Source organism: Enoplosus armatus, chromosome 14 (assembly GCF_043641665.1).
Source record: "Enoplosus armatus isolate fEnoArm2 chromosome 14, fEnoArm2.hap1, whole genome shotgun sequence".
Classification (NCBI taxonomy): Eukaryota; Metazoa; Chordata; class Actinopteri; order Centrarchiformes; family Enoplosidae; genus Enoplosus; species Enoplosus armatus.
The window spans coordinates 21,737,739-21,764,588 of NC_092193.1; the positions used below are offsets into that span (position 1 = coordinate 21,737,739).

The 26,850-nt window shown below is 45.4% G+C and overlaps 2 protein-coding genes across 2 annotated transcripts; both read right to left on the bottom strand.

Moving 5' to 3' along the window:
- Nucleotides 1-6,379: 6,379 nt before the first annotated feature.
- Nucleotides 6,380-14,617, bottom strand: bpnt2 (3'(2'), 5'-bisphosphate nucleotidase 2). The gene is made up of 8 exons (XM_070918510.1): nucleotides 14,062-14,617; nucleotides 13,019-13,091; nucleotides 12,167-12,313; nucleotides 11,622-11,781; nucleotides 10,492-10,587; nucleotides 9,656-9,814; nucleotides 8,941-9,075; nucleotides 6,380-7,807 (listed from the first exon to the last, which is right to left on the bottom strand). Exons 1-8 carry the CDS (start codon nucleotides 14,178-14,180, stop codon nucleotides 7,665-7,667), a joined length of 1,032 nt encoding a protein of 343 aa, XP_070774611.1. The 5' UTR covers nucleotides 14,181-14,617; the 3' UTR covers nucleotides 6,380-7,664.
- A 1,105-nt stretch (nucleotides 14,618-15,722) lies between these two features.
- dars2 (aspartyl-tRNA synthetase 2, mitochondrial) lies at nucleotides 15,723-26,157 on the bottom strand. The gene is made up of 17 exons (XM_070918509.1): nucleotides 25,992-26,157; nucleotides 25,420-25,519; nucleotides 24,369-24,435; nucleotides 24,094-24,195; nucleotides 22,757-22,852; nucleotides 22,532-22,655; nucleotides 22,363-22,409; nucleotides 21,865-21,971; nucleotides 20,762-20,831; nucleotides 20,335-20,514; nucleotides 18,943-19,050; nucleotides 18,687-18,749; nucleotides 17,810-17,962; nucleotides 17,441-17,659; nucleotides 17,228-17,338; nucleotides 17,067-17,142; nucleotides 15,723-16,531 (listed from the first exon to the last, which is right to left on the bottom strand). Exons 1-17 carry the CDS (start codon nucleotides 26,155-26,157, stop codon nucleotides 16,326-16,328), a joined length of 1,995 nt encoding a protein of 664 aa, XP_070774610.1. The 3' UTR covers nucleotides 15,723-16,325.
- Between the last annotated feature and the right edge of the window lie 693 nt (nucleotides 26,158-26,850).

Here is a 26,850-nt window from a genome sequence, read left to right on the forward strand (position 1 = left end):
TACAGCATCACACATAGTCTCTATAGTGCAGGACAGGGTTAACATAATCTCTTATGGATCTCTTTCTTAAAGATGCCCCTTCTTCACCCTGGATGAAGTCTGCTTCTATTCCTGCTGAGATCCTTCACCTGTGCCTGCTGCGAGACCTGCTGGATGCTTCCCCTCACATGTGCCTTGGGAGTTGGACACTAATCATTGGGAGGAACCTGGACGAAAACTTGGGCCGGGTCAGGAAACCGCTGCTGATGTTGCCCTGAAAATGTCACCACTGTGTCTGATATTGTACTGCAAAAAAAATGGATCTTCTTTTGATTTGGTGCTTCTGGTGTGAATTTTAGGTAAGGCTATGCCAGAGCAATATGTCTGCATGTCATCAGACATATATATATATATATATATATATATATATATATATATATATATATATATATAGTCTGTAAGATTGCTTGCTTCATCTATCTGTTAAGCTACTGGCTTTTTTAAACAAAGCAATGATCACATGAACTTGATTTCATGCAGTCAAGAAAAGCTGTTCTCTGACACTGATGTTGCAGGGTCACCCATGAAGAAGACTCAGGGTGGAGACAACATCACCCACTCCGCTGACCCCTGCGACAACATGCAAGAGGAAGTCAGTGAGAGAAAGAGGAGGGCTGGCGATGATGGGCAGATGCCCGGAAAAAGGGTGAGATGTAGTGACCTCACCAACCCCACTAAAAACAAGGAGGTGTCAGTGGAGGTTAGAAGGGTCCAGACGGGCAAGAGAAAGGCCAGTGTTGACGCCAGGACTTCCCCAAAGAAGATCAGGTGCAGCGTCGACGACGCCAACACCACTGACCCCAGCGCAGTTTCAGCGGTGAATTCTAGAAAAGGGAAGGCCGACCACGATGGCGAGACACCCAAGAAAAGGGGAAGGTGTGTAGCGACACCAACACCGCTGAACCCGGTGTTAAAGTGAAGGATGATGCGAGAGCTGGTGAAAATGACGTCAGCGCTGCATCTGAAGAGGAGAAAATCTACCAGATGTCCTCCACAGGAAACAGAAGCAGAGGTAAGCAGATAGAGTACAAATAAATAAGTCATTAAGTTAAAATAAAGGCATTCCTTCAGGCTTAGGCTTTGGATTCAGGGTTAAGGTTCAGAGTAAAGAGTAGGATGAGTTATAACACAGGAAGGGGGGTCGGCTTACGGGTAGGTGATGTAGGGAGTACTTGCGGGGCTAGCTGATGAACTATTGTTGCAAGAGGGCTAACGGCTAACACAATAGTCAGCCAAGAACATGCCAGCGCTAGTCAGTCACAATCATGATTAAAATCACTCTCTAAGCTAGATAGCTTGCTAAACGTCACTTGGTAAGCTCGTTAGCTTGGAAGTATCTTTGATGAAAGCAAATCTGTTCTTCAGACCTTTCATCCCCTGCTTTCTCTCTTGCTTTTCAGAGGTTAAGACTCTGCTGCACATGTGTCTGGCCAGAGACCCTATGGAGCGCGCCACTCTGGAGGCAACCCAGCCCTCCACCTACCCCACCCTCTACTTCATAAGTGGACCTTCAAGTCAACTCCTCCCACCAAGCATCACACATAGTCTCTACAGTGCAGGACAGAGGGAACATCATCTATTATGGATCCTTTCTTAAGGACGCCCATCCTTCACCCTGGATGAAGTATTCCTGCTGAGATCCACTGGAGCCCACTTCGCCTGTGCCTGCTGTGAGACCTGCTGGATCCTTCCCCTCACATGTGCCTTAGGAGTTGGACACTAATCATTGGGAGGAACCTGAACAAAAACTTGGGCCGGGTCAGGAAACCACTGCTGATGTTGGACTGAAAATGTCATCACTGTGTCTGATATTGGACCGCACAAATAAACTGATCTTCTTTTGACTTGCTGCTTCTGGTGTGAATTTTGTGAATTGTGGGTAAGGCTGTGTCAGAGCAATATGTCTGCATATGTCATCAGACATATATATATATATATATATATACACTGCTGTAAGCAGGGGGAGCTGCTAAAGGATTTTTATCAAGCAAGTTCAACAAGTTTCATTGTGACCACACATCGTTCCTCTGGTGGGTAAATGGGGTAGTGCATTCTGTCAGGAAGGAAATATCTACCAGAATGGACTCAGCTCCTTCGTTTGTCATAAGCTATTCGAAACACTTGAAAAATAAGAAATATTGGAGTTTTTTTCTTGCAAATTTTAGAGATGACATTTTAATCTAATCTAATTTCATGCCATTGCTCCACCTTGAAAATCCTGGGTAGCAGCATTTGTCAGGACACCAGCAGTCATGGGTCGGACCGCACCCACATACCAACATAATATGTCACGCAAACATCCATTAAGAGCGACCATTAAGAATGTAAAATACTGGAAGGTCATGTGTATGTATTAGTTTGTACTGAGCTAATTCTACTGAATGAATGTAAACATTACAATGGCAATTACTGCACACAAACAGTCCATTTTCATTCCCGAGCCGTCCCACGGGTATATATAATCACAACTGAAATGACTGACATGTACCTGGCCTCAGGCTGGTTCTCCTTTCTGCACCTCGCCGCTTGCGGGGGCCCGCCCGGAGACAGTGGGGACGCGGCTCGAATTGGGAGCCGACACGCAGCCCAAGACCTTCAGAGGGGAGAGGCCTGTAGACCGGGCCAGGAGATACTCCAGGACGGTCTGCGCGGACTGCCTCGTCCTGGCAGGTGTGTGTGTGTGTGTGTATGGCTCATGTTGTGGCGTTATCTTCGGCATGCATAGCAACTCTTAACCTGCAAGCGTGTTCATCTCTGTGCAGAGGCTATGCGACCCAGAGGGGAACCTCACAAAGGAGGAAAAGGTAAGACATGCATTTACATCAGGTAAATGGCACGTTATGGACACTGAAGTCAAAGATTATGCATTAATATAGTCATTTTAAATGTTTGGGGGGGGGAGGGGGGTTTCACCTGACCCTTCATAAATTGTCAGTGGGAACATGTACTTTTTACTTGACTATGCTAGTGTCTGCAAAGGACATGTTCCCACTTCACGACATGCATCAAATGTGCACAGAACCTTCACCTCGGCTCGTCCTGTCCACCACGTCGAAGTGTCCCTGAACTCTGGATAAAAGCATCTGCCAGATGAATGTTGTCTAATGGGTTAATATGAAAATTGTTTCTTCAAAACTTCTCTTGAAATGGAAATATATATATATATATATATATTTTTTTTTTTTTTTACACGTGTCACACTTTTCATTAATGCCTAACTGGTCCTGTTCACAAAAAAAAAAATGTGCCTGTACATAACCACATTTCTATTTAGGCGATCATTTTAAATGTCATGCTCCACCCATTTGGACTGAAAGTCACCTCTACTGCCTGCTACAATAAGACCAAAGGAGACGTGGCCGGCACCGTCATGCACACTGATGTTTAATTTGTAAAGAAAAATGATTCACAGCAGAAGCAGGACGAGCGAGGCTCACGGAGCAGCTGCACAACAACCTGGTTACGAGACCGCCACCGCTCGATCTAAAATAAGCGTCTGTAAGAACACAGGCAGTTTGGCCAAACCAAGAATTTGGGGTTTAGGTTTTTGCTTAAGGCCCGCATGCCATTTCACTTGCAAACTGAAATGGAACGCGGCCTGTCCTTGTTACCCACGCGTGCTGCCGTTTATCAGCGGTTAGGGGAAGGCAAGCGTGCTTGCTTTAAACACACAACTGTGGTTTTATCTCTCTGTGTAACTTTAGCCATAACAGTATCACAACTGTCTACACACGTAGACCACGAGGAGACATATTAAAAACTTCAAACTTTAACCGAGTTGATTCAAAATGCTGCAATTCATTTTCTTCAGCCACTTCTTATTTGTTTAAATCAAATGTGTTGCACTTTCTGAATAAGAATGAGAAACCCCCGGGCCGAACCGAAAACAAGTCAAGCCTGCTCTTGCATAAGAGGTAGGGATGACGACGTAATGAGGTTTCTAAAAGGGTCCTTTTTTTTTTTTTTTTTAGTATGTCTCCCACGTAACCCATAACAATGCAGAGAATACAACTTACAATACAAACTTACAATGGGTAGAAAATGGACAATATCACCTTCTACATATTTCAAATTCCAACATCATGGCAGTTTTGTGGAGTTCCGGACCAGGTCACGTCCGACGGAACCAACATGACTCCTGCTAGAATTAGATTTGGCAAGATTCGGTCAAGTCACTTAACAATTCATTCTCTCAATGTGGTGATAACAAAAAATTATAATTAAAAAAAAAACTCTGTTGTCACTGTAAGTCACTGGCCCACCAAGAACTCAAGTGTCTCTCGAGCTCCAGCCCCTGACAGGAGCTGGTAACTTACAGTGGCAGCCATGTTCGCTCCACTGTCTTGCTAAATGCCTGAGGCTCGAGGAACTGGTAATTGTTACACTTTTAAAATCAACAGTTTTCGGGCGTGCGGGGCAGAACACACACGGCACTCCACTGATTTAAAAAGAACAATCATAAATCGATCAGAACCAGAGTTTTTTTTCTATTGCTTCCTTGTCAATACCTGCCGCCTACATTACCCACATTGCAACTCCACCACCAAATTCCAGATTTGGGTGTGTTGTGCTGGTAGCGGCTAATGTAGCCTCAAGCCTCGAGCTGAGACGAGGAGGGGGACTGCAGAGGTCTGGTAAACTCACTTTCTTTCTAACTCCACACCCCCCCCCCCCCGACCGACAGCGACCCAAGTGACATCACCAGGCAACTTAATCGGACTTCACACAGCTCCCTCTGACACCACAAAAGGCTTTATACACCCTTTTTTCCCCCCACATATGCAGTAAGTACTCCCCAACACCTGTAAACAGACGCAGACGTGTAAAAATGGGTGGAGTTACCCTTTAATCATCATCTCTCACTCATACTCACTGAACTGTTTCTTTCACACAGTGCAGAAAGAGAATCTGAGGGTAAGGGAGGGTAAGGGAGTGTACAGTAGTAGTACCCATGTGGCTTCCATATCACTGTAACCATATTTAAATTTCTATTGCGGCATTACCCTTGCATATTAACTGTCGTCGCCATAGCAACATCTGCAGAAATCATGCCGATAGCTGTGGCGAACACCGTCGTCCTAGGACAGTGTCGCCTTGTGCGGATCAAAAAGGCACTCCGACCACGAAACTGGAACTTCAGCACATGAAGGCCTCCAGCCAACAGGTGGCACAAGCGCCGGCTTTGAGACTGAAAGCTGTCCCCCTTTTTAATGCCGTCACCACGCCAGCCCCATCAGCTCCTCCTCCACCACATTCTCTTAACCTCTATACACACGTTTTATCTATACAAGGTTATCAGCGACACAACAGCTGCAAAGAGACAAAATGAAGGTAAAACAGGTCACTTGCGAGTGTATCTCCTTCAAGACGCCGACATGAGCTCACACTTGACATGGTTTCACGGCAAAAACGAAAAAGTCCAACTTCACATCGGTGTTCGTTTCGAACACAGAATTCAAATGTTGGCTGTATAATAGGTCCGTTTAAACAGACGGACGCACTTATGGCAGACGGTACGTAGAGAAAGACGTGCAGCCGTCTGCAGCTGCACGTCAGCGTTAAGAGGACCAAACGTTAATCAACATACAAAACCATGCAAGTACATGTGTACTCAAGCACAGTGCACAGTCCAGTCGCTAACAAAATATAGACTAGTATGGGTGTCATTCCTGCATCAGTGGACTTTGCAGGTTTGGATAGTGCACAGGACATTACACAGTGGCAGGAAGTGTTTGGAAACAGGGACGAGGACATGCACCGGTCCAGCTCAGGTAAGTTTCACTCCACACTTTGTTTTCAACATGCCGAGTCCTTTTTTAAAACTTCCGCTTCATTCCCGGTGACATAACACTATCGGAGCATAAGTGATTTTGTCCTGTAATGCCCGTTCAGCAGACTCGTACGTTTTAAAGTCATGGATGAGACTGTACACATTGGCAATCCAGTCTTTAGTCTGGTTCCACAGGACCCCGTTATCCCTGTGCTCTTAATTCACTGAGAAAAGCAACAGTCCGGCCCACAGTTTGTACTGGAGAGTTGATGATGTCGTGCGGAGAAACAGACTTGAAGGTGATGTTGAGGAAGATTAAGGCAGAAAAAAAAAGAAAAAAAGAAAGACAACGTCAAGCCATTGCCGTGCACACACACACACACACACACACACACGTTACTCTGAATGCTTAGGCCTCTGCTCGGGGGTCCGTCCAAGTACTGCTGCTCCCGTTCTTGTTCGACACACCTTTATCCGTTATCATATTGTGCTGTGTTTGCGCATGAGCTCTCATACGAACGCGAGAGTAAGGGGGAAAACGTCAATGGTGGCGCGTCCACACCCGTACCTGAGAATAGGTTATATCAGCCAAAACGTCGGTCTCTGACAAAAGACAAGACAATAAAAAATAGAAGCTTTTCCTTAAATTGTCCCCTTTAACCGTTTAATCCTGATTTAATTGTGACGGAACATTCTTTTCTGCCTATTACCTGCAACACAGCAAAATCAGTACCTTAGTACATCTGAGGAAAACGGATCCCTCCTGGGCCTTGGCATGACTTGGGAAATAATATAGTCTAAAAAAAATTAAATGACTATCACTCTATACTATTATTATTTCTCAGCACACACCGTTCTGCTTACTGAGGTGGGACCAGTCGCTGTTGTATCTAAATTAGGCCCTCTTAACTTGGAAGTGACGATCAATGCAGCCACACCGAGGCTCTTCAAAATGGGCCAGGCTCTTTAAAACATACTGCGTGGTTCATGTCCTGACCGAGACTTTGAGAGGCCCGCATCTACAGCGTGAGCGAGGCCAGCGGATAGAGATGTGCACCACTTGCATGTGTTGCGAATGAAAAGCAGCATGCCACGTATTCACGCTCAGTCCACAGTTGACGTGCTCTCGGTGCCACCTCAGATGATAACATCCGAGGGCAGCGTGGAAGTGAGTTGAGTGTGGTGCAGTGGTGCTGGTGAACAGAGGGGTTTGTTGACGAAATGCAAATTTGTGGTTGGTTGTTCAGGCCACTGCCTCATTGTTTCTATCCAGCCTCAAGTAATAATAATAATAATAATAATAATAAAGAGGAAATGTTGACTTTAATGATACCGTGCTTGTCCGGAATACCACTGGAATATCGTGTGATGAACAATTATGTCAGTCCCTCCATAGGTTTGGTTGAAATGTTCAGTTTAACATTTAGAGTTAGATTCATCCTGTAGTCCTCTGAAGGTGGAGAGACTCGGGGGGGGGGGGGGGGGGCAACTGGGGTCCAGTGAGTGTGTTTGTGTGTGTGTGTGTGTGTGTGTGTGTGTGTATGCGCAATGTACTGTTTCTCCTAGCTGCGAGTATGTATGCATGTGCGGGGAGTGTGCGTTCAGAGCCATTGTGTCAGCCGTCGCGTGTTTCCAGTGGCAGCCATGTTTGGTTCCACAGTCCTGCTCGGAGGCCCGGTGCAGCGGTGACGGCGGCTCCAATCCATCCGATTGGCAGGTGTCGGGTGTCCCGCGATGATGAAATCGCGCAGGCCTGGTTTGCGTTTGCGGCCCACTCTCAGGTGCAGAAAAGGCCTGCCACATGTTGCCGTTACCAACCACCTGACCAGACTACCAATGGCTCTGTTTGTGTCTCTCAGTGCTTTTCAGGGTCCCAGTTTGGTAGTCTCTCCAGTAAGGCCTTATGGTCCACACCAACACTGGCAATCAGTCCTCCTTTGTTGACTGGTTCTCCACTGTAGTCGATGTCCTCCCCCTTTAAGGTCGTCATGTGGCCTCCTACAATCATGGTGATTACATGTCATTGGTACAGTGCACTACACCCATTACAGATTCAATAAATAAAAATAAATAAATCAATAAAAATAAATACTGTAGTCACAATCCATAAAGTTTTTAAAGCGTGTTTGACTGGCCTCACTGGCCAATCACAACCACGTTAGCGAAACTTGTGATTACACCACAGGCTCCGCCGTAGCCTACTCCGTCGTAACGGTAAAATGGTGGATAAATTGTTTTGAGCTTCACAATGACTCATTACACTACCAGAATTTCATTCAATTCGGCCCGATAACATGTGGAAAGTCTAGAAGAGCCGCACAATTTCATTATTTTATCCTCATTCAAGTGAGCATAGAGCCAAAAACGGAAATTAGCCGTTATTAGCTGCAACTCCGTCCCCCGGGGGAAATCCTGGACCGATCGCTGGTGTGGTTCCTTTCCATCAGCAGCAGCTGCTGGTTCTGCCGCCAACAGGAGTGACACGTGTCACATATCCGACACACATTCAGCTCGACCAAAAGGCGCCGTAAGTCTTGTTTTTTTAACATTTGCTAACTTCCAAATTAAGGTTAGGTACAGCACCATAAAATATGGGATTATATCAGGCAATGCCAACTCCTGCCACTATTAGACAACCAATACTAGTTTTGTTATAGCCTGATATGATATGATATAAAGAGTCGGTCTAGACCTGCTCTATTTTGTAAAGTGTCATGAGATGACTTTGTTGTGATTTGGCGCTATATAAATAAAATTGAATTGAAAATTGAATTGAATTGAATTGAATTGAATATGAACTTTACAATGTCCAGTTCTCCACTGGTTCTCCACCACAACTCAATTTATGTCTTCTAATCCTGTTCCTGGTCTTCTGGACATCTCTGTGGTCCATCATAAGCGTATGAATATGCATGTTCAACAAGTGTCAATACTTCTTACTGATAAAGTGGAGCTTGGATTTGAAACAAGCTTCAAAAAGGGCAAAATTTACTGAAATGTAGTCCAGTCAACAAAGTGTGCCTGCCAAAGGGGGCTTTGTTAGATAGTCCAATCAACAGGGGAAAAAAATGGAATAGAATTTGAAACTGAAAAGGAAAGCAAACACTGGGAAATAATAGCCGTTACATTACCCAGTGCATTCAGTAGTGCTGCACCAGCGCAGATGTCCCATTTCTTAATAAAGGTGATGTGGACGTAAGCGTCTGCCTGGTCTATAGAGCCCGTTTCACTTGAAGGCATCTCCAAAAGTGACAGGACCTTATATCCTGAGAGAGAGAGAGAGAGAGAGAGAGAGAGAGAGAGAGAGAGAGAGAGAGAGAGAGAGAGAGAGAGAGAGAGAGAGAGAGAGAGAGAGAGAGAGAGAGAGAGAGAGGGACAGAGAGAGAGAGAGAGAGAGGGACAGAGAGACAGAGAGAGAGAGAGAGACCATGGTCAGTTTCTTCTGTCACACGGGTGCTACAATATGCTGACAACCAACTTGTGATAAACCTCTTGCTGCAGCTAACTGCCTTTCCTCAGCATCAGACAAAGCCCATTGGCTTTACAGGAGGTTAGCAGTGCGTGTTTTTGTTTGTGGTCATTTTACCAATGTTTGAAAGCCACACTGGTAAAATTACAACTGATTCATTGGTGTCTTGTCTCACACTTTTAAACACTTCTAAACCGGCCTTTTGAGATGGAGAAAGACAGAGAAGAAGACAATAGTGCCTTGGTACTAGGAGACTGAGCGGCCCACAGTGGAAGAAGTTTCAGTTACCAACATGTGTACATTCATTCAAAAATGTGTCCTGAGATGTGAAAATGTTAAAAACATAATATATAGATGTAAAAGAATTCTCGACTCACCTGCTCCGCCTGCTTCTATGATTGTTGTGCTGTTTCCAAAAGCCTCCTGGATAAAACCTTTAACTTTTCCAGAGTGGGAACGTGATACGATCACCTTGGGAGGGCTGACGCTGTAGGACGAGCGGGGACGCATATTTGACTGATCTACAAACGCCCAGGCTGGGCGAGAGACAAGAGACACAAAGGAGGGAGAATTTCAAAAAATAGGATTATGTCGACCAACATCAAGCAAATTTTACTTTTATTTTGAATTTAGTTTCTCCCATTGAACGGCAATGTGGCAGGACTTGACAAGGTAGACTTAGATCTTATGGCTAGGGCAAAAAAAAAAAAGTCATATTGCAGTTATTTTAATGGATAATGCGAATGTGATACAAGTCCCGATTTTAGTTGAATAAAAATACTAAATATGATATATAATATAAAAAATATAAGCATGACAAGCATGTTCCCTTACATCTGGAGAATAGGATTTGTAGGCCGGGCCATCTCTGTTAGACTTCATTTATAAAATGGTATGTTGTGACATATATTACCTTTATCAAAGCAATGGCGATTCGGATATTGTGCTCGGCCATTTTGCAATTTCGATAACATTTCAATGAATTGATCGGCCTTGTTTATGGTTTCAACAAAAACTTCAAATGTCTTCTTATGAGGTTTTCTAGAAAATCCAAAAATGAACTAACTTAAATGCTAACTTACAAGAGCAAAAGAGAGAAAATTTATATTTATCATTATTATTATTATTATAAACAGGGATATTTTGTCTGTGGGGGCTTCTTGTTCAACACACACAGGTAAAGTTGTGGAAATACACACACACACACACTTACCAGTGAACCCAGTGAACGGCAGGTGTATGACCCCAATGACTGGTTTACCATCTACAGCCACACATACCATTGTAGTCACATACTTCACCAGGTTCTCTATGAAGAGAGAGAGATTAGCAGATAAGGAGGGGTGGGTGAGGGGGCAGAGTTGAGAAGAAAGATGGTAAAAAGGTAGGAGAGACGGCCAGAGGAAGAAGAGGGAGGGAGACGAGGTTATAGGATATGAACGGGGAAAAGGAAGGATGAATAGAGGAGAGCGGTGGAGAGAGCAGAAGTGTCAGTGGAAACCCTTTATGTTCTTAATCATAAGAAATAATAGCATACTATTGGATGTGGAAGAACACGCTCAATTCCTGGTCCAACTGAGGGATTAAGTAGGTAACCACAAAACACATGTAACTACCAGTGAGGTTCTCAAAGACAGTGGTTCCCAACCCTGGGGCCTCAGACCAGTACCAGGCCTCATTTGCTACTGGGCCTAACAATAATAATTGCATAACTTTATAGTCTACCATAGATTATTTGTATATTGTCATCTCTACACAAGGTAATCAGTCTTTTATCACCCGCAACTAATCAGCATGCATGTGTTGTGTTCTTGTGGGTTTTTCTGAGGGCCGAGGCTGGATTTTTAACTGTACCAAACAATGAATGACTTTAGACCTTTACATTGCAGCTCGTCTGGTGAACCGAAAGTAAGCATACGTCTATTTCTTAAAAAGCGGCTTTCGTGTGAAGACGACTTGCGTCCACACAAGCTTTCCAGGTCGTTGTTGTGAAGGCCTCTGCCAAAAGTGAAAACACCCGAACGACAGGAAAACTGCTGAAATCTCTTCCAACACATCTGTGCATCATGGCCAACGCCTGGGGTCTCATTTAGAAAACAGTCCGTGGGATGTACACTAACGTGCATATTGATGCAACGTAACAAGTACAACATAGTTCTTAATTTAAAGGCCACACAGCCCCCGACCCCCACTGGGGCTTATGTCACTGTTTTACAAAATCTCCATTTACCCCATACACACTGAAACGCTGCTCAAAATGTTTTGAAGATTCATACACTCAGACGACCGTTTTCTTCTAAAAATGATCATGGAAATGAAGGCGACGTCAGGTAACATGGCCACCTGTATATTCCTGTGTAGCATCTAGAGGATCGATCCACACAGTGATGCTCTCAGAGGGAACGTCCTTGCCCCCCTCTATCTTTTCTAATATGTCAGCTGGAATGTCCCGGCTCCAGGTCGCAGCCTTATCCAGCAAGTTGTCATGTTCCTCACTGTTCACCTGAAAGCAAAAACATGCAGACAGAAATAGGTTTGCCTTCGGCTTATTCTAAACTTTGAATGGTATGTGGAGGCATCTCACAAATAAGCTTTCCAGTCTGACTCAAATCTAACTGAAGCAAGTACAGTGATCACAAGGCCACTGCTGCTCTAATGCCTGCCAGATTAAGGACTTGGTTCTGTGGTTTCTAGCTTTGTTGCTAGTTCATGATAGCTCATAGTTTGTGATTTAACTGTCTTAGATTAGTGGAAATGGCTGAGATTGTTCATCCTTCATCGGCCAAACAAGTACTTTAGTATTCTGTAACATCACATAATGAGCAAAGAAAAGCAGGAGCACTGCAACAATGATGCAACGTGCAGAATGAAACAGTGGTTGTACTCACCGTGATGTCAGGGAAGGTGTTGCTTATGAGGTTAAACATCTTTCTATGAGACTGCAGGTCGCCCATGGTCAGAGGCTCATTGGCTCCCTCCCTCGTCTTGCCCTTCGACTTCTCCTTCAGGCCATTTTCATCACGTACCATCTTCACCTACGGAGGGGGAAAAAAAACGACAACTCACACCCTCACACGCTGATACTGTTTAAGGGCCCCAGATGCACCCTGTAGTTTCTTCAAAATAATATGAAACGTTTCCACTATAATGGAATTTTTGTACAATGAGGCCAGTAGATTATCCTCAGGACATAAAAACTACGTGCATGGCTAGTAAGGGCAAGTGAGACAATGTGGGGGGGGGGGGGGGGGGGGGGTTTGTGATGTGGGTGAACTGACCCTTCACTAAGAACATCGCCTATAATAATAATCCAATTATGAACTGATAAAATGTGTGATAAAGCAAACGCATTCTAAATCTGGTCAGGAAAATCGGCATCATCTTGAAAATATAAAGTTCACAACTCCAAAAGGTCTGTCCGTGGCTCTGTTCGAGGTGCTCAAAACGAAGCAAGAATGTGTGAAATGAAAGAAGCAATGAATGCACGATCACGTCCCGGATGCTCTAATGACACCGGGTAAATTACAAAAAAAACATTTATTGTTGATTTATAATTAATCTATTTTCGCAAAGAGCAGCTGTAGAGATCAGCGTTTTCAGCTTCGTCATCCTGGTTTGGCTATTTATCACCGCCAATTCAAACAAACAGACGCAGCAAGCCATTACAATAATAGTGAATCACTTGATAATAGTTCTTAGTTGACTGTCAGCCTACTTAACATTGTTGTTTTTTTATTTACCTCTTTGCCACCTAGTACTGCAGCTTCCACTGAAACAGCCAGCAGGTCCCTCAGATCCACTTTCCTCCTCTGTCTGCAGAGACGAAGGGACAGGACAAGAATGAATTAGCACAGCTCTGACTTTCTTCACACCAAACCTGATGAAAGCACATCAGCCTTGTCAGGCTTTTGGAAGGTGAATGAGGAAGCAAGTTTTGGACACTGGAAGTTTTTGATATTTTGTGCTCATATGAACTATCTTGCGATTCAAACCCCTGTCATGTCAGACAATTACAAGGATGCAGTGTTTTCCCCACAGATCACTGAAAGCCAAGTGATGGCAATGCTTTCGGGTCAGCGGTAGGGCTGGGAAGGTGCTTTAACAATGATTTTTAACCCGTTCCTCAAGTTACGACTGTATTTCCTGACCCCTGATCCCGACGGATGGGTTCTTTTGTATATGGATATATAAAACATTAGAAAGAAGCATCAATATATATACCAACATATCCAGTTCACCTTGTACAAATTGAGCAAGGAGATATGCCTCTTCTAGCTACCATCTTTTGGATCAAGAGCCACACTTTGGAAAATTACTTCAAAATCTTTATCATTATAACATTTATTATAACATATATTATTATAACACAAGACTTGAGTGTAATGACAGTTCAAGAGAGGCACCAACCTCAACCACAATGACAGTGAACATCAAATTTACATTACAAGGCCAAAGTCAAGCTGATGTACATGCAAATGCATAAAGTGATATCCCCCCCACCCCCCCCCCCCACCCCACCCCACACACACACACACACACACACACACACACACACCTTCACCAGCAATGTGTGCAAGCTGCTCACATGTTAACATGTAGTTCCAAGGTAACAGAGAGAGTCTTCACTGTGCACCCAGCTTCATGAACACTTGAGACAAGCCAACTGGTAGTGGACTGGTGTTAACCGTGCAAGCCAGGCCCTGCACTTACACATACAGCGGCTGCACCTACAGTGAGATAACATCACGCTGTATTATGCATGGAAATGAGGCAAGACGCTGACCTGAAAGCAGCCAGGCGGCTGGAGATGACGCCCGCGTACAGGTGGTAGATGACACCGACTCCAAGGAGGCAGAACACCGCTACACCGAGCGGTGACAGCCGGATGCCCATCGGCGCCATTGTCGCAGAGGAATAACCCTCGAAGTTTCCGTTGGATGTTGGCAACACAGAACCAAAGCAAGGCGCGCAGACGTGCTCACAATATGACAGACTAGGGAGATGTAAGCTAACGTTGGCTGACGTGGCTGTCCCCGCCACCCAAGGGTCCCGACAAAGCAGCTAACCGGCTGCTCCACACCTGGCGTTTAGTTTTCGGATAAACGCACCGACTGTCACGTAGCAGGGCAGCTGGGAGGCGAAGTAACTGGAGCCGTCGAGGAACCCGCACACGGGCTAATTTCGATAAGTTGGCTAGCCTAGCTAAGCATCGTCCGACGTCTGTCCAACGGAAACCACCGAATGACCGACTGCCGTGTCTGTCTGTAACGACATTCCGTTAGCTGGACAGCTTGACCGTGGTCCTCACTCACGCCGTTAACCTGTTGAGGCGAGCCAAGACTTCGCTGGTGTCGAAGGCGAAGCGGAACAATCGCACCTCTGTTCAGTCATCTTTCCTCCCTAACGTTACGTACCCAGCGCAGAGGTCACGGACTGTCCACTTCCGGGTTACCGCTGGTGTCGTCATCAGTTTAGGTATCTGGTTTTTGCCCATTCATTTTATACCCGCTATTTATTACTGTTACTGTTCACATTTTAAAAAGACCCTGAATACAATATAAACACACAAAAAAGCCGGGTGTTTGTGACTTTAGATTAGTTCATACTTTTCCCCACTTGACATAATAGGGAATCAGTAGGGCTAAAAATGTGAAACATTCATTTTGATGCATTTAAAAAACAAACAAAAAAAAAAAATATATATATATATATTTTGAGATTTGAGCCAGACTCACGATGCACAGTTTAAAACAAAGATCGAAGTCAATGCAGAAGAACCAGCGATATCGCCTTTTCGTTATTCCGCGCATCCCTCATCCTTGTCTGAACCTGGTGCCTACGTCGCCTACTTTTAACCACATTTAAAGAGGTTGTAGTCCATTCTGATAGGTATTTCCCACCTGACAGAATGTGCTACCCTATTTTAATCTGATTTATAAGGGGTTGTATGTCTGCTTCGTACACATATCTGACCTGAGTAGCTACTGAACAATGTCTGTTGCAAGGGTAGGTCATTACTACTACTACTACTACCACTAAGCTTAACTTTTAAGAGAATATAGATAGATATATCGACAGATAGACATAGAGTACAAACACAACAGGGCGGCCGCAATCTGCGAGTATTCCTGATTTAGTTAGCCCCTGGACTGATCCTGGTACTGAACCTCCAGACGCGTCATTCATTTGGAGTCATGTGAACATAAGTCCAGTGTTCACTCATATTTTAGCTCCGTTTTTTGGTCTCCACTAGGGGTGGGGGGGGGGGGGGATTGATACAACATAGTATTGTGATATTTTTGCGTGGCAATATTGTACCAAGTATCGACCTTATAAATGGTTAATATTGCAAATACAAAGTTGTGCATGCAACATTTATGACAGTGTTGGTCAGGCTGTCTGCTTGACAATCCTATTTTGCCGCCAAAAAAAAAATGACTGAAGTGAGATAAACAGACTGAAAACTTTATCTTAAAAACAAATAAAACAACATCCTTTGGGAACATAATTCGCAGTTGAAGAAAGGTAACAAATTGCAGTGTATGTTGTCACAATGCTCGCAATGTCATCGTATTTGTGACAGCACTCTGCAGTGTGCTTTGACTTGTTTTTGCGTCCCAACAAATTACAGGTTTAAAGTGTTTCTCCAGAGTTTTATTCTATTCATCAAGGTGGAACACGCTCTGAAACAACGTTCAGAGAATGATTATATGAGACATTGCTTCTGTATCAGTCTGACCTCGCGCCTCGTTTGTCACCGGTAAGCTTTTCTTCTTTGTTGAACCGGTCAGCGTTTCAGATTTCCACACTGTGTGCTGTGGCTGTGTTCCGTGTTCCCTTTTCTCCTCCACTTCAAAGTGACAGTACTGAGATGCAGCCACGACATCACCCCCTCCTCCTCCTCCTCCTCCTCCTCCTCATATCTGCCGGCCAGCTGGCAGACATCTTCGTAGACTTGAGTCTCTACACATTCTCATCTCCGCCTCCTCGTCCTCACGCCGTTTCCTCCATTGTGTGGGTTTCTTCCTCTGATGTCTCTTTACCTCCTCACTTCCCCTCTCCTCCTCCTCCTCCTCCTCCTCCTCCTTGCTCTGTTGGCCACTTGACGGAGATGTGGTAGGACTTCAGCTCCTCCTCGGACACCAAGTCGGGGGCACAGCTCATGAGGTCGCGACCCCGGAATGACTTGGGGAAGGCAATGACATCACGGATGCTGGGAGCCCCGACCAGGATGGAGACCAGCCGGTCCAAACCTAGAAAAGCATGGAGGAAGACGGCTTAAGAATTATGTAACCATTTTCACCTTTTAGCTCATGAGTGGTGCGTTTTCAGTAGTAGTATTAAATATTACAATATATTGCTCAACTGTAAAATTAGTACATGTCAACACTTTAACAACAGGAGTGGCAGAACATGAGGATTATTATATGTGTACATATGGGGGTGAAAAAAATCCATTTGCACCCTCAGATGTCTGGAGCAGGACCTGCCTCTGCATCTGTGGTCTAAGGTCAGAATCACACTGAACACAGTTTCTATGAAAAGCGCAAATCCGCTACAAGGAGAATGATGGGAGAACGTCATTCGCTGCAAATGAACAATAAGATGCAGCTCCTACGCTGATCTGTAAGGCTGTGGAAGCAGCCGCTGCATTTTGATTGACAGCATAATGGATCAGCCAACTGTCTACAGTTTCGTAGACCTAGGCTGTGCGCATACGATCCAGGATCTATTGTTATCAACTCGCTCGGTGACTGCTTGAGCGGTCAAGCGCAGAGTTCGCCTTACCCAGGGCAATACCTCCATGTGGTGGCGCTCCCGAGTCGAGAGCCTCCAGCAGATGGGAGAGGAGACTGGGATCCTCCTGCAGCAGACACAAAGTCAAAAAAAAAAGGGTTAGGGTTGCGCGGTTGATTCAGCTCAATTCCAATGGCAGGCTGAACACCGACCTTGAGGATATTCTTCAGGATGTGAAGCTGTTCTGAGGCCTTGTGGATGCGGATGGAGCCCCCTCCGATCTCACAGCCGTTCAACACCAGGTCATAGTGCTGACCACGTACCTTGGAATGACAGAATACAACCCGAAAGGCTTGATGGCGTCCCACGCGACTTATGATTACTTCGAAATATCCAAAAGTGTGTGAGTGGACCTCTGCGACTACCTTGTGTGCCTCTGTGTAGAGTAACTGCGCGTCCTCAGGCCGTGGAGCAGTAAACGGGTGATGGGCCGACTCCAGCTGCTCCGGCTCCCCTTCTTTGGGCAAGAAGAGAGGGAAGTCGACGACCCACAGGAAGTGGAAGGCTGAGGGATCGGCGAGTGAAACGCCGCGAGTCTCCAGGAGCTCCGCGCACTGCAGGCGGAGACTACCCAGCAACGGGCGCTGAGAGCGGGGCAGGGATGCGGTTAAGGTAACATATACTCGCGTTCCATTCAGTTTTATCCGTCCTTGCTGGATCGTGCGACTCCCCCCGCCCCCCACCCCTTGCCGATCTAACCTGATCTAAGTTGGATGTCGGCGAGTGTGCCTTACCACAGAGTTAAGGGAACCGGCTGCCAGCAGCAGCAGGTCTCCTGGTTTGGCTCCGGTCCTCTGCAGCAGCTCCTCTGTGGCGGAGACGGACAGCAGCTTCTTCAGGGCAGACTTCAGTGTCCCGTCTGCTTTGACCGGCACCACGCTGAGCTCCTTGGGACAAAACAAACAGGAACCATTTAGCAACATTTCAATCAGAAGTAGTGGACCACGGCACAGTCCACCAAGCCCCCTCCCTTTGCTGCGATTCATGTACATTAAAAACTCTATTGTTGGCGCTCCGCAGTCTGGATTTTGAAGGTACAATAGTTTCCCTTGAAATGTGATTCAAAATACAAAGTTTGGATCAAACCACACCCACACAATCCCCACGAATTTGAGCTTTTGGTTGTTGTGCTCTTATACCTAGAAAAATGGTTTGCAGCTTTGACGGATGCTCATTCAGTCTCGAGTATTCAGTATTATACATAAACACAAGCTACGTTGTCAGGGGGCTTCCCACTTCGTCTTATTTGCCACAAACACATTTATTTTATTGATATTTTATCGTTATTTATTTATTTCGACCAAAACGAGCAAAGGAAGTTGGCGATCGTTGGGGCAGTGGAAAGACTATCCAAGGCGGTTTTGGTGAATTTCAGTTCATTTTTTCTGTTTCATAAGAAAAAGCAGGTGTAAAGAGTATTTCATTTGACATTTGACAACAGTTGACTTACTAGACTAAAAAAAGCGTAATAACCACATAATAATACATTTTATGATAATATATTTTACATATATCGTGGAAATGGCGACTTTACAAACATTTCACACAACACAATTACAAGACAATACAAGTTGTGAAAGTAAGGAAGGCGAAGAGAAGGAACAAACCTACCTCACCAAACTGAGTCTTCGCTGTTTGTTTCAGTTTTTCCAAATCTTTCCCAGCAAATAGTTTCTGCAGTCAAACACAAAGACACGGAGGACCAATTAGAGACGGACGGCTGTGGGGGGGGGTCAACCTGGTCCTTAACAAACACAGTCCGGTTTGATACGCAGCAGCTTTTTCTTTCTCGTCGTTATTTGTATTGTACGTCACAGTGTGCGTGCAGTGTTGTGTGGTGGAGTTCAGGAAAGGGCTTCGTTCTTACTGCTCCACCGGGGACACGGATGGCCTGGACGGATCCACCTGGTCGGCTGAGGGCTGACCTGAGGAATTCGACTTCCGTGGACAGGAAGACCCGGCTGAGGTCGATCAGCTGGACGGACGAGAAGAGAGACGGGGATTCAGACGGAGTGACAGAGATGCGGGCTTAAAACAGTCACAACACGAAACAGCGCTGCTCCCACAGACATATTTCACACCCTCTTGAACACACGGAACACCCAGAAGAGCATTTTTTGCCGTTAACAGCAACCATTTGTAGTTTCTACAGTCTACAGCCAAAACCCGACAGTTTGTTCGGGGTTAACACAGCCCACGCTCTTTGTGGTCTGGCAAGGCTCAGCAGGCATGTTCAGGACGGTGCGTTGGATGATTGACAAGTGGTCTGCCACTCGTTAGTCTCTCAATGTTCTTTGGTGGCTGTTCTGGAAAAACGGTGCTAAAATTCTAGATAAATCGCCAACATTTACTCGTGGACCACTAAACCAGGGGCCTGCGTCTCAAAGTGAGATCGGTGGTTTAGCCAGCTGTCTTTGGGCTTGACTCAGGTTCTCCGGTGTCATGACGCTGGCTTACTTTTAACCGGGACAGATTTGGTATGGTCATCCCCCGTTCCCCCGTGCAGTTTTAGACCTCCGGTGGCACCATGGAGCTGAGTGGGTACTTACACGTTTTGTTTATCCCACACATGCACACCCGCGCACACATGGGTGATGCAATGATGTTGCTACCATCTCCCGCCTCCCGATGGAGACCAGCACCTTGCATGGCAGCTCGGTCGCCATCGGTGTGCGAACGTGTGAGTGAGACTTAGCTGTAAAGCTCTTTGGGAGCCGTGTAGGTTGAAAAAGCGCTATATAAAAGTGAGATGATTTGCCATTCATGTACCAATGGTTTTCACACCGCCAAGAGTGTGCCAGCAAAGGCTGAGGAAGAGGAGGACTTGCAGCTTTGAAAATGTAACGCTGAATGTAAAAAAGGTCCACGGGGCACCTTCAACTTCAGAGGATCAGATCGAAACCTGCCAACAGTCCAACTACCGACTTTTCAGCTCACTGGAAAAACTGAGTGGTCATTCCTACGGGATCTTGGCAGGGACAAAAGTACTGCATTTACAATGAAGTGACCAGTAAGAAAGAGCAACAGACATTTGTATAGGTCAGTGGAATCGTTTTGCAGTTCCAGCTTGTTACAAACGGGGGGGGGGGGGCAACAACCAATTTGTCAATTTTGTTCAAATATGTGAAATAAGTTTGTAAAAGTTAGTAAACTTGCACACACTATTATGAAACCACCCAAAAACACAGAACAAGGTTCATCTCAGGTGGCAGCAACACAATATTGAAGATACAGTAGTAACCAAAACTCAATCACCCACCTTCATACTGAATCTGGTATCAGGCTTGTCCACGCCGTAGTCCCTCATGGCCTCTTCATATGTCATGGTTTGGAAGGGAACCTTGATGGGACCTTTCTCTGCGGGCCAGGAGTACTGTAACAAACCCTCCACCAGGGCCATGACACCCGCCTGGTCCACGAAAGACATTTCTATGTCTACCTGGGAGAGACAGTGAGAGGATGACCACTCAGAGAACGCAGGTCAGAGGTCAACACCAGGACCAAGTGCATCAGGGCAAATCAAATTCAGCGCCGAGACCACAGGGACAAGAAACTACGTACATTGCGAGTGAGCTACCGTGCCTGCGCTCGTCACCCCAGCACATGCTAACTAATGGACAGAAATGTGATGCATGAGGCGAAGGGGGAAATCCTGAGAAATGTTTCCCGCCCCGCCTTCGTCTTACCTGGGTGAACTCAGGCTGCCGGTCCGGTTTGGAGCCTTCGTCTCGGTAGCACCGAGCCATCTGGAAGTACCTGCCTCAGTGACAGCAAAGGGGCAAAGACTAAGGTCTGGTGACTACTGCAGGCCTCTTGGCTTTTGGCCGCAGCATAGTGAGTCAAAGCAATATAAACACGAGATCTGCCTCAGGAGCAGCGCGCGGTCAAAGAATTGTGATCATTCTCAAATACATTTCTGCTTTTCTCTGTTTTATATCTTATTAACGGAATGTCTTTGGGTTTTGTACTGTTGGTCAGATAAAACAAGTCATTATGAGCAAAAGCTACATAGTCTCACTTTGCACCTGCAATAACCGATTTTTCTGGCCATTTGAGGGCAGAGGAGAAACACGGTGTGAACACAACACTGACATATTATCACCTTTTAAGTTGATATGTCAAGCTTGTTATCAAACAGCCGCTTATCTACACATCCAGAAGGTACGGTAGGTAACATTCTGATTCATATGGAGTCACGTTCCTGGTCGCAAGTCCAACATTCACTCTCTTTTAGCTCCGTTTTTGGTCTCTACCAACTCCTGGGGGAAATATCTGGCCCCTTGGCGGGTACATTCTCCACTATGTTCACCAGCTGGTCTCCAACTGTGTCTGCCTGCTGTTCCCTGCAGCCTAAAACGACGCTATGAGAGCGGAGAGAGTGAACCAGAACAGTCAAGCTGTGAGCCAGAGGGCTCAAAAATGAGCTGAAAGTCACCGTAAAGCCCCATAAAGTTGAGGGGAACGGCAGATCCGGGTGATCATTCTCTGCGGGGTTATCACTACACTGTCGTATTGTTTACGGTATACGCTGAGGTATACGCTGCATAATACTGTACCCACAACAACCTATTCTACGTGTGTGTGTGAATGCATTTTAAAACACACATTTGTCACTGTCGAGCCTTGTCAAGGGACATTTACTGTTACTTTGTGACAGGCAATAACGTAAATATGTGTCTTATCTTACGTTACCACACAGAGTCGGGCGTTCAGTCACGCAGTAGGGTCTTCCGATAACGGCGCAAACATCGGTCTTTTGTTTTTCTCTCTGCTCGGTGCCTGTACCCACCTGTCTATTCCAGCCACCATGAGCAGCTGTTTAAACTGCTGTGGACTCTGGGGTAGGGAGTAAAACCGGCCTGGCTCTCTGGATGGAACCACAAACTCTTTGGCCCCCTGGAACGCAAAAATAATAATAACAAACTCTGGGCATCATGTACGGCATTGTCTATCTGAGTTGAAAATGTCCCATTACAATGTGTCCTCGATGATGTGTTGTGTCTGCCTCCAAGTTAAAAGACCACCACCGTTTGACAAAAGTGACACCCACTCTCACAAAGTGACTTATAGAGTGAAATGGAAGCTAAAGTTGGTTTTGTTCTCGTGACTTAAGCCAAGATTTGACAATACGAGGGAAGCCCAAACCATAAAAGTCCCCTAAATCTTATATACATGATCGCTTTCCTCATTATTGATAATGCAGCAAATTGGAGACAAATTCTTTGAATCATCTTCTTCGTTTGACAAAGAACCATTCAAATCATTCAAAGGTGAAGGGCCGTCTTACCCCTGGTGTTCTCTTAAACAAGGTAGGAGTTTCCACATCAACAAAACCTACAAACGAGAACAAAAAGAGACTGTTAGAAACAGTTGAGTTTAGTCTTGCTTCAGCAACGAGGACTTGGATTCTACGCCTTGGTTTCTGTCTGTGAGAAAATGAATCTGGCTTTCCATACCGTGCACGTTGCAGAGGTATTCTCTCATCTTCATCACCAGCTGAGACCTCAGTCTGAGGTTCTTCTGCATCTGAGAGGACCTCAGGTCCAGGTAGCGATACTGCATCCGCAAAGACTCGGATTTCTGTGCCATCAAAACAGCAGTCCTTCGTGATTATCAACAGTAATATTACCCGCTTGAGTGTTTGTAAAACGGTGCACACGGATGGGACATAAGCCACTTACTTTGACGAAGTCTTTAATTTCAAAAGGCAACTTCCGGCACACATTGAACACCTCCGCACTCTCGGCCTGTATTTCTATTTCTCCTGTCGGCATGCCCTGTTGGTACGGACACAGCGGGGTTAGAGCGATTTCCCTCACATTCACACACACACACACCTGCCATGCAAACATCAGGAGCAATTTGGGGTTCAGTGTCTCGCCCCAAGGACACTCTGACACGTGGAGCTGGGGATCAAACCGCCAACCCTGTGATGGGTGGACCGCTCCGCCTCCTGTATCGTTCCCCTACCGGGGTAAAACAAGATACCCTGAAAAATTCAGCCTCACATTGCTGAAAATTGTCATTTGAAACAGATTCAACAACTTCAAATGATACTATAGGAATTCAGTGATAAAATCCCTGATATGATTAAAGATTCTTTCATGTGGTCTTCACCCAGGCGGCCCAGATTCTTCAAAAGCTGCCTGTTAGTTATAGGCAGGCTCAGTCAGAGTGGGCCAGCAACGTGAACATGCTTTTAACTCCAACATCTTTCTGGTTGAAAAAAAAAAAAGGGATGCAATGTTTTGCACCTGCTTTTGAGATACATCTCACATACATCTGGAATATTTAAAAGGCTCAAATAAACACAAAAAATGAAATGAAACACAATATGCATTGTTATGCGTGTATTCATATATGTATTTAGTGTGTCATAATTAAATGAAAAATAAATGTTAGAATGTCCTCTTTTTGTTTTAAATGAAAAAGTAATCACAGCTTATGGGCGGAACCATTGATTGTTTTTCATTTTGGCATTTCAGAAAACCCCCTCCCTCATGAAAACCAATGACAGTGCTTTGCATTTAGCGTTGGCAGGTCTATGCTGCCCTCTGCTGGACAACAATTAAAAAAAATTCACTCAGTTATATTCATAAAAAGCATATATCAGCATGACATTTCGTCGTTTGATTTGTTTTTAATTTAGGCATTTCAACTCTTCCATTCCATTTTAAAAGGCTGACTAAGTATTGGTTCAGATGTATTGTATTGACACAGTCTTAGAGAATAAGGCACCGATGCGTTATGTGTCAATGACAAAAGGAGCAAAGCTGCCTGTGTGCAGCTTCACAATCAGTAAACACTGAGGTTACAAGTGAGGACCAAAAAGGGTGAAGACGGGTCTGGCCTTTCACTTAAGTGTCCTGTGCACCGTTTTTTAAGCTGCTCTACAGCAGGCAAGGCTCAACTGGATGCTCGATACATACATGCATTGGTGTAGCGGTGCAGAATGTCCTCATATGAATAAGAGGACCTGCTTTTTACAGCCAGTCATGATCTTACGTTACACACACACCTTGTTCTCTTGTCCCGCCGGTCGTCGTCTGACTGTTCCCGTGACCTTGACGACAGACTCGGCTGGGAGATCACACAACACCGCTTTCAAACTCCTCGCAGACTTAAAACACAGAAAAACAATTAGTCGAAACCAAAGTAAAACACATTAAATTCCTTTTCCCCTCTGCCGGAAATAGTTTTACGTCATTACGAATAGCTTTATTGTTTGTTGGAATAGTGATAAACAGACTTCGACAGATTGCACTGTGGTATTTGAATTGTTGTCGCCCTTACTTCTTCCTGAGGGATTAGAACTTGTGTCAGGCCGCTGAAATCTCGCAGGATGACAAACAGGTCTTGCCTGTTCGGAGGCAGAAACATCGTTAAAAATACAATTTAGTTCGAGGCCCCACGGGAGCGAAACATTGCCTGATGTCAGACAGAATAGTCAGTCGGTCCACCACTGCATTGCAATCATTTTCATTCACAGGATGGATCCCTCTGACTTTGGTGCTCCTCTGACTTTCCATCAAAATGTAATTTGTCAAATGCTTTGGTTTATGACCCGTCAGCCTCAGCTGTACTTTGTATTTAATGCTAGTTAGCACATATTAGCATGCTAACATGCCAAACTAAGATGTTGCATGGCAAATATTACACCTGCTTAACAGCGGCGTGCTAGCATTGTCATTGGGAGCATAATAGCATGCTGACGTTAGCATTTAGCTCAGAGCACTGCTATGTTAAGGTACAGCCTCAGCCTTGTTAAACTGTTAACTAACCAGTGTTTGAAGGCAACGCCTAACATAGCTTTAAAGGCCCCATATTATGCTCATTTCCAGCTCTGTGTTTTTATTCTGGGACTCCACTAGGGCAGCTCTGCATGATTCACAGTTGAAAAAAATCCTTATGTATCTCCTCCTGGCCCTTCATGCAGTCCCCCCCCCCTGTCTGAAACAAGCCGTTTGAGACAAACTGAACAACCTCCAAACACTTGAAGAGTAGTTCCTGAGCAGAGTGCTCCAATAACTCAGACAGACTGAGCGGGTGGATGAGCGCTAACTCTAACCCTACTGTATAGTTGTGACATCACAACCTTACAGGAAGTCCCGACGGCTCGTTTAAAAGGCACAGCGTCTGAATACGGGCTGTGTTTCATTTCTCCGTGGACTGAGCGTTTTCATCCTTTCACAGTATTTACACAGCACCCAGACCCGCTTTATAATCTAACAAGACACGCAGAGCTCACTTTCTGCAACATGGGACCTTTAAATACTTGTTTTCACATCTCACGCGTAATTGACGGATCCATCTCGGCACGTAAACGGCAGTAACGGAATAATACCTGAGGTACTGGACCCAGCCACACAGAGTGACCCTCTCTCCCACATGATCTGATCTCAGTTCTCCACAGGTGTGACTCCTGAACGACAGACTGCTGGGACCTGGAAAAGCAACGCAGTACAGATCACGGCCGGACCATAAGTGGAATTGTCGTGATTATGTGATCACATGATTATATCTTCTGTAAATGTCCATTGTCCAACTCAATGATTCCAAACCAGCTGTAATATCGGTAAATTACAGGCAAATTAGCCATTGACGTAGAGTTTCCCGTGCTTGTGATTTTTGCATACATTTGTTATATTTCAATATATATATATGGATATCCAAAAATATTGTTATATACACTTATATTGCGAAAATGACTTCAACCATATCATATCATATTTTTTTAGGCTACCAGTCTTAATTCTGCTTGTGCACATTAAGGGGAATGCCTCTGGACCAGTGGACGCCCTTAATGGGCCCTTAATGGGCGTCCACTGGTCCAGAGGCAATAAAACAATCAGCTAAAGTCAACCAGTAAACGGTAACCAGTCCACCAGTCGCTGGGCCAGTTGACTTCCACAGTACCTGCAGTGGGAGAGTCAGACCTGTAGAGTCTGGCTGAGCAGCCCAGGTGTCTGAGTTGAGGTCTCCACAGCGGGCGTCCTTGACTTGAGGTCGCCTGACGGCAAACGGCGTGAGCCCTGAATCCGGTGAACAGCCCCTGCAGCAGGTACCTGCCCCTTGTTGCCATTTTCTACGAAGACAGAGTGAGGCGCCGCGCCGCTTCGACGTCATTTAAAAGTGTCAGGAGTCACGCGAGTGTCCGCTCGGTGTGTCCTGCTTGTCCGAGCGCAGCTCACGGGGGCCGCTATAGAGACTTTCCCTCATATAGTGTCGCCACTGTTCAGCCAGGAGAGCTAACACCGAGAACCGGACTTCTTCGCGGACCGGCTCGGGATGAGTTGGATAAGAAACCTCCTGCTGTCACCGCGTCTGGTCCTGGTTCCGCATCCCCACCACCCCTCTGCTCATGTGGATGAGCTCCTCTGTTGCGTTGCCCGGCAGCTCAACGCTAATCCAGGTTTATAGGAGTCGATGATACGCAAACGGATGCGACGCCATATTGCCTTCAGACCGACGTAGTCGATCTGCAGCATAATCGATTTAAATCGGCGGTCGGTTGTTGAGGCGCACATTTACTGTCTGCTGTCGGTTTGTTTGAAATTAGCTGCTTTGGCGACATCGTCGAGATGTGTTTATATATATAAAACACATCTCGATATATATATATAAAATCATTAAAAATACACATTTGGTGGACAGGAAGTAGCCTAAATTCACTTTAGTACTGTAGCTTACCTGAGAACAGTTTTGAGGTACTTGTACTTTACTCGAGTAATTCCATTTTGCGCTACTTTATACTACAATTCAGAGGGAAGTACTG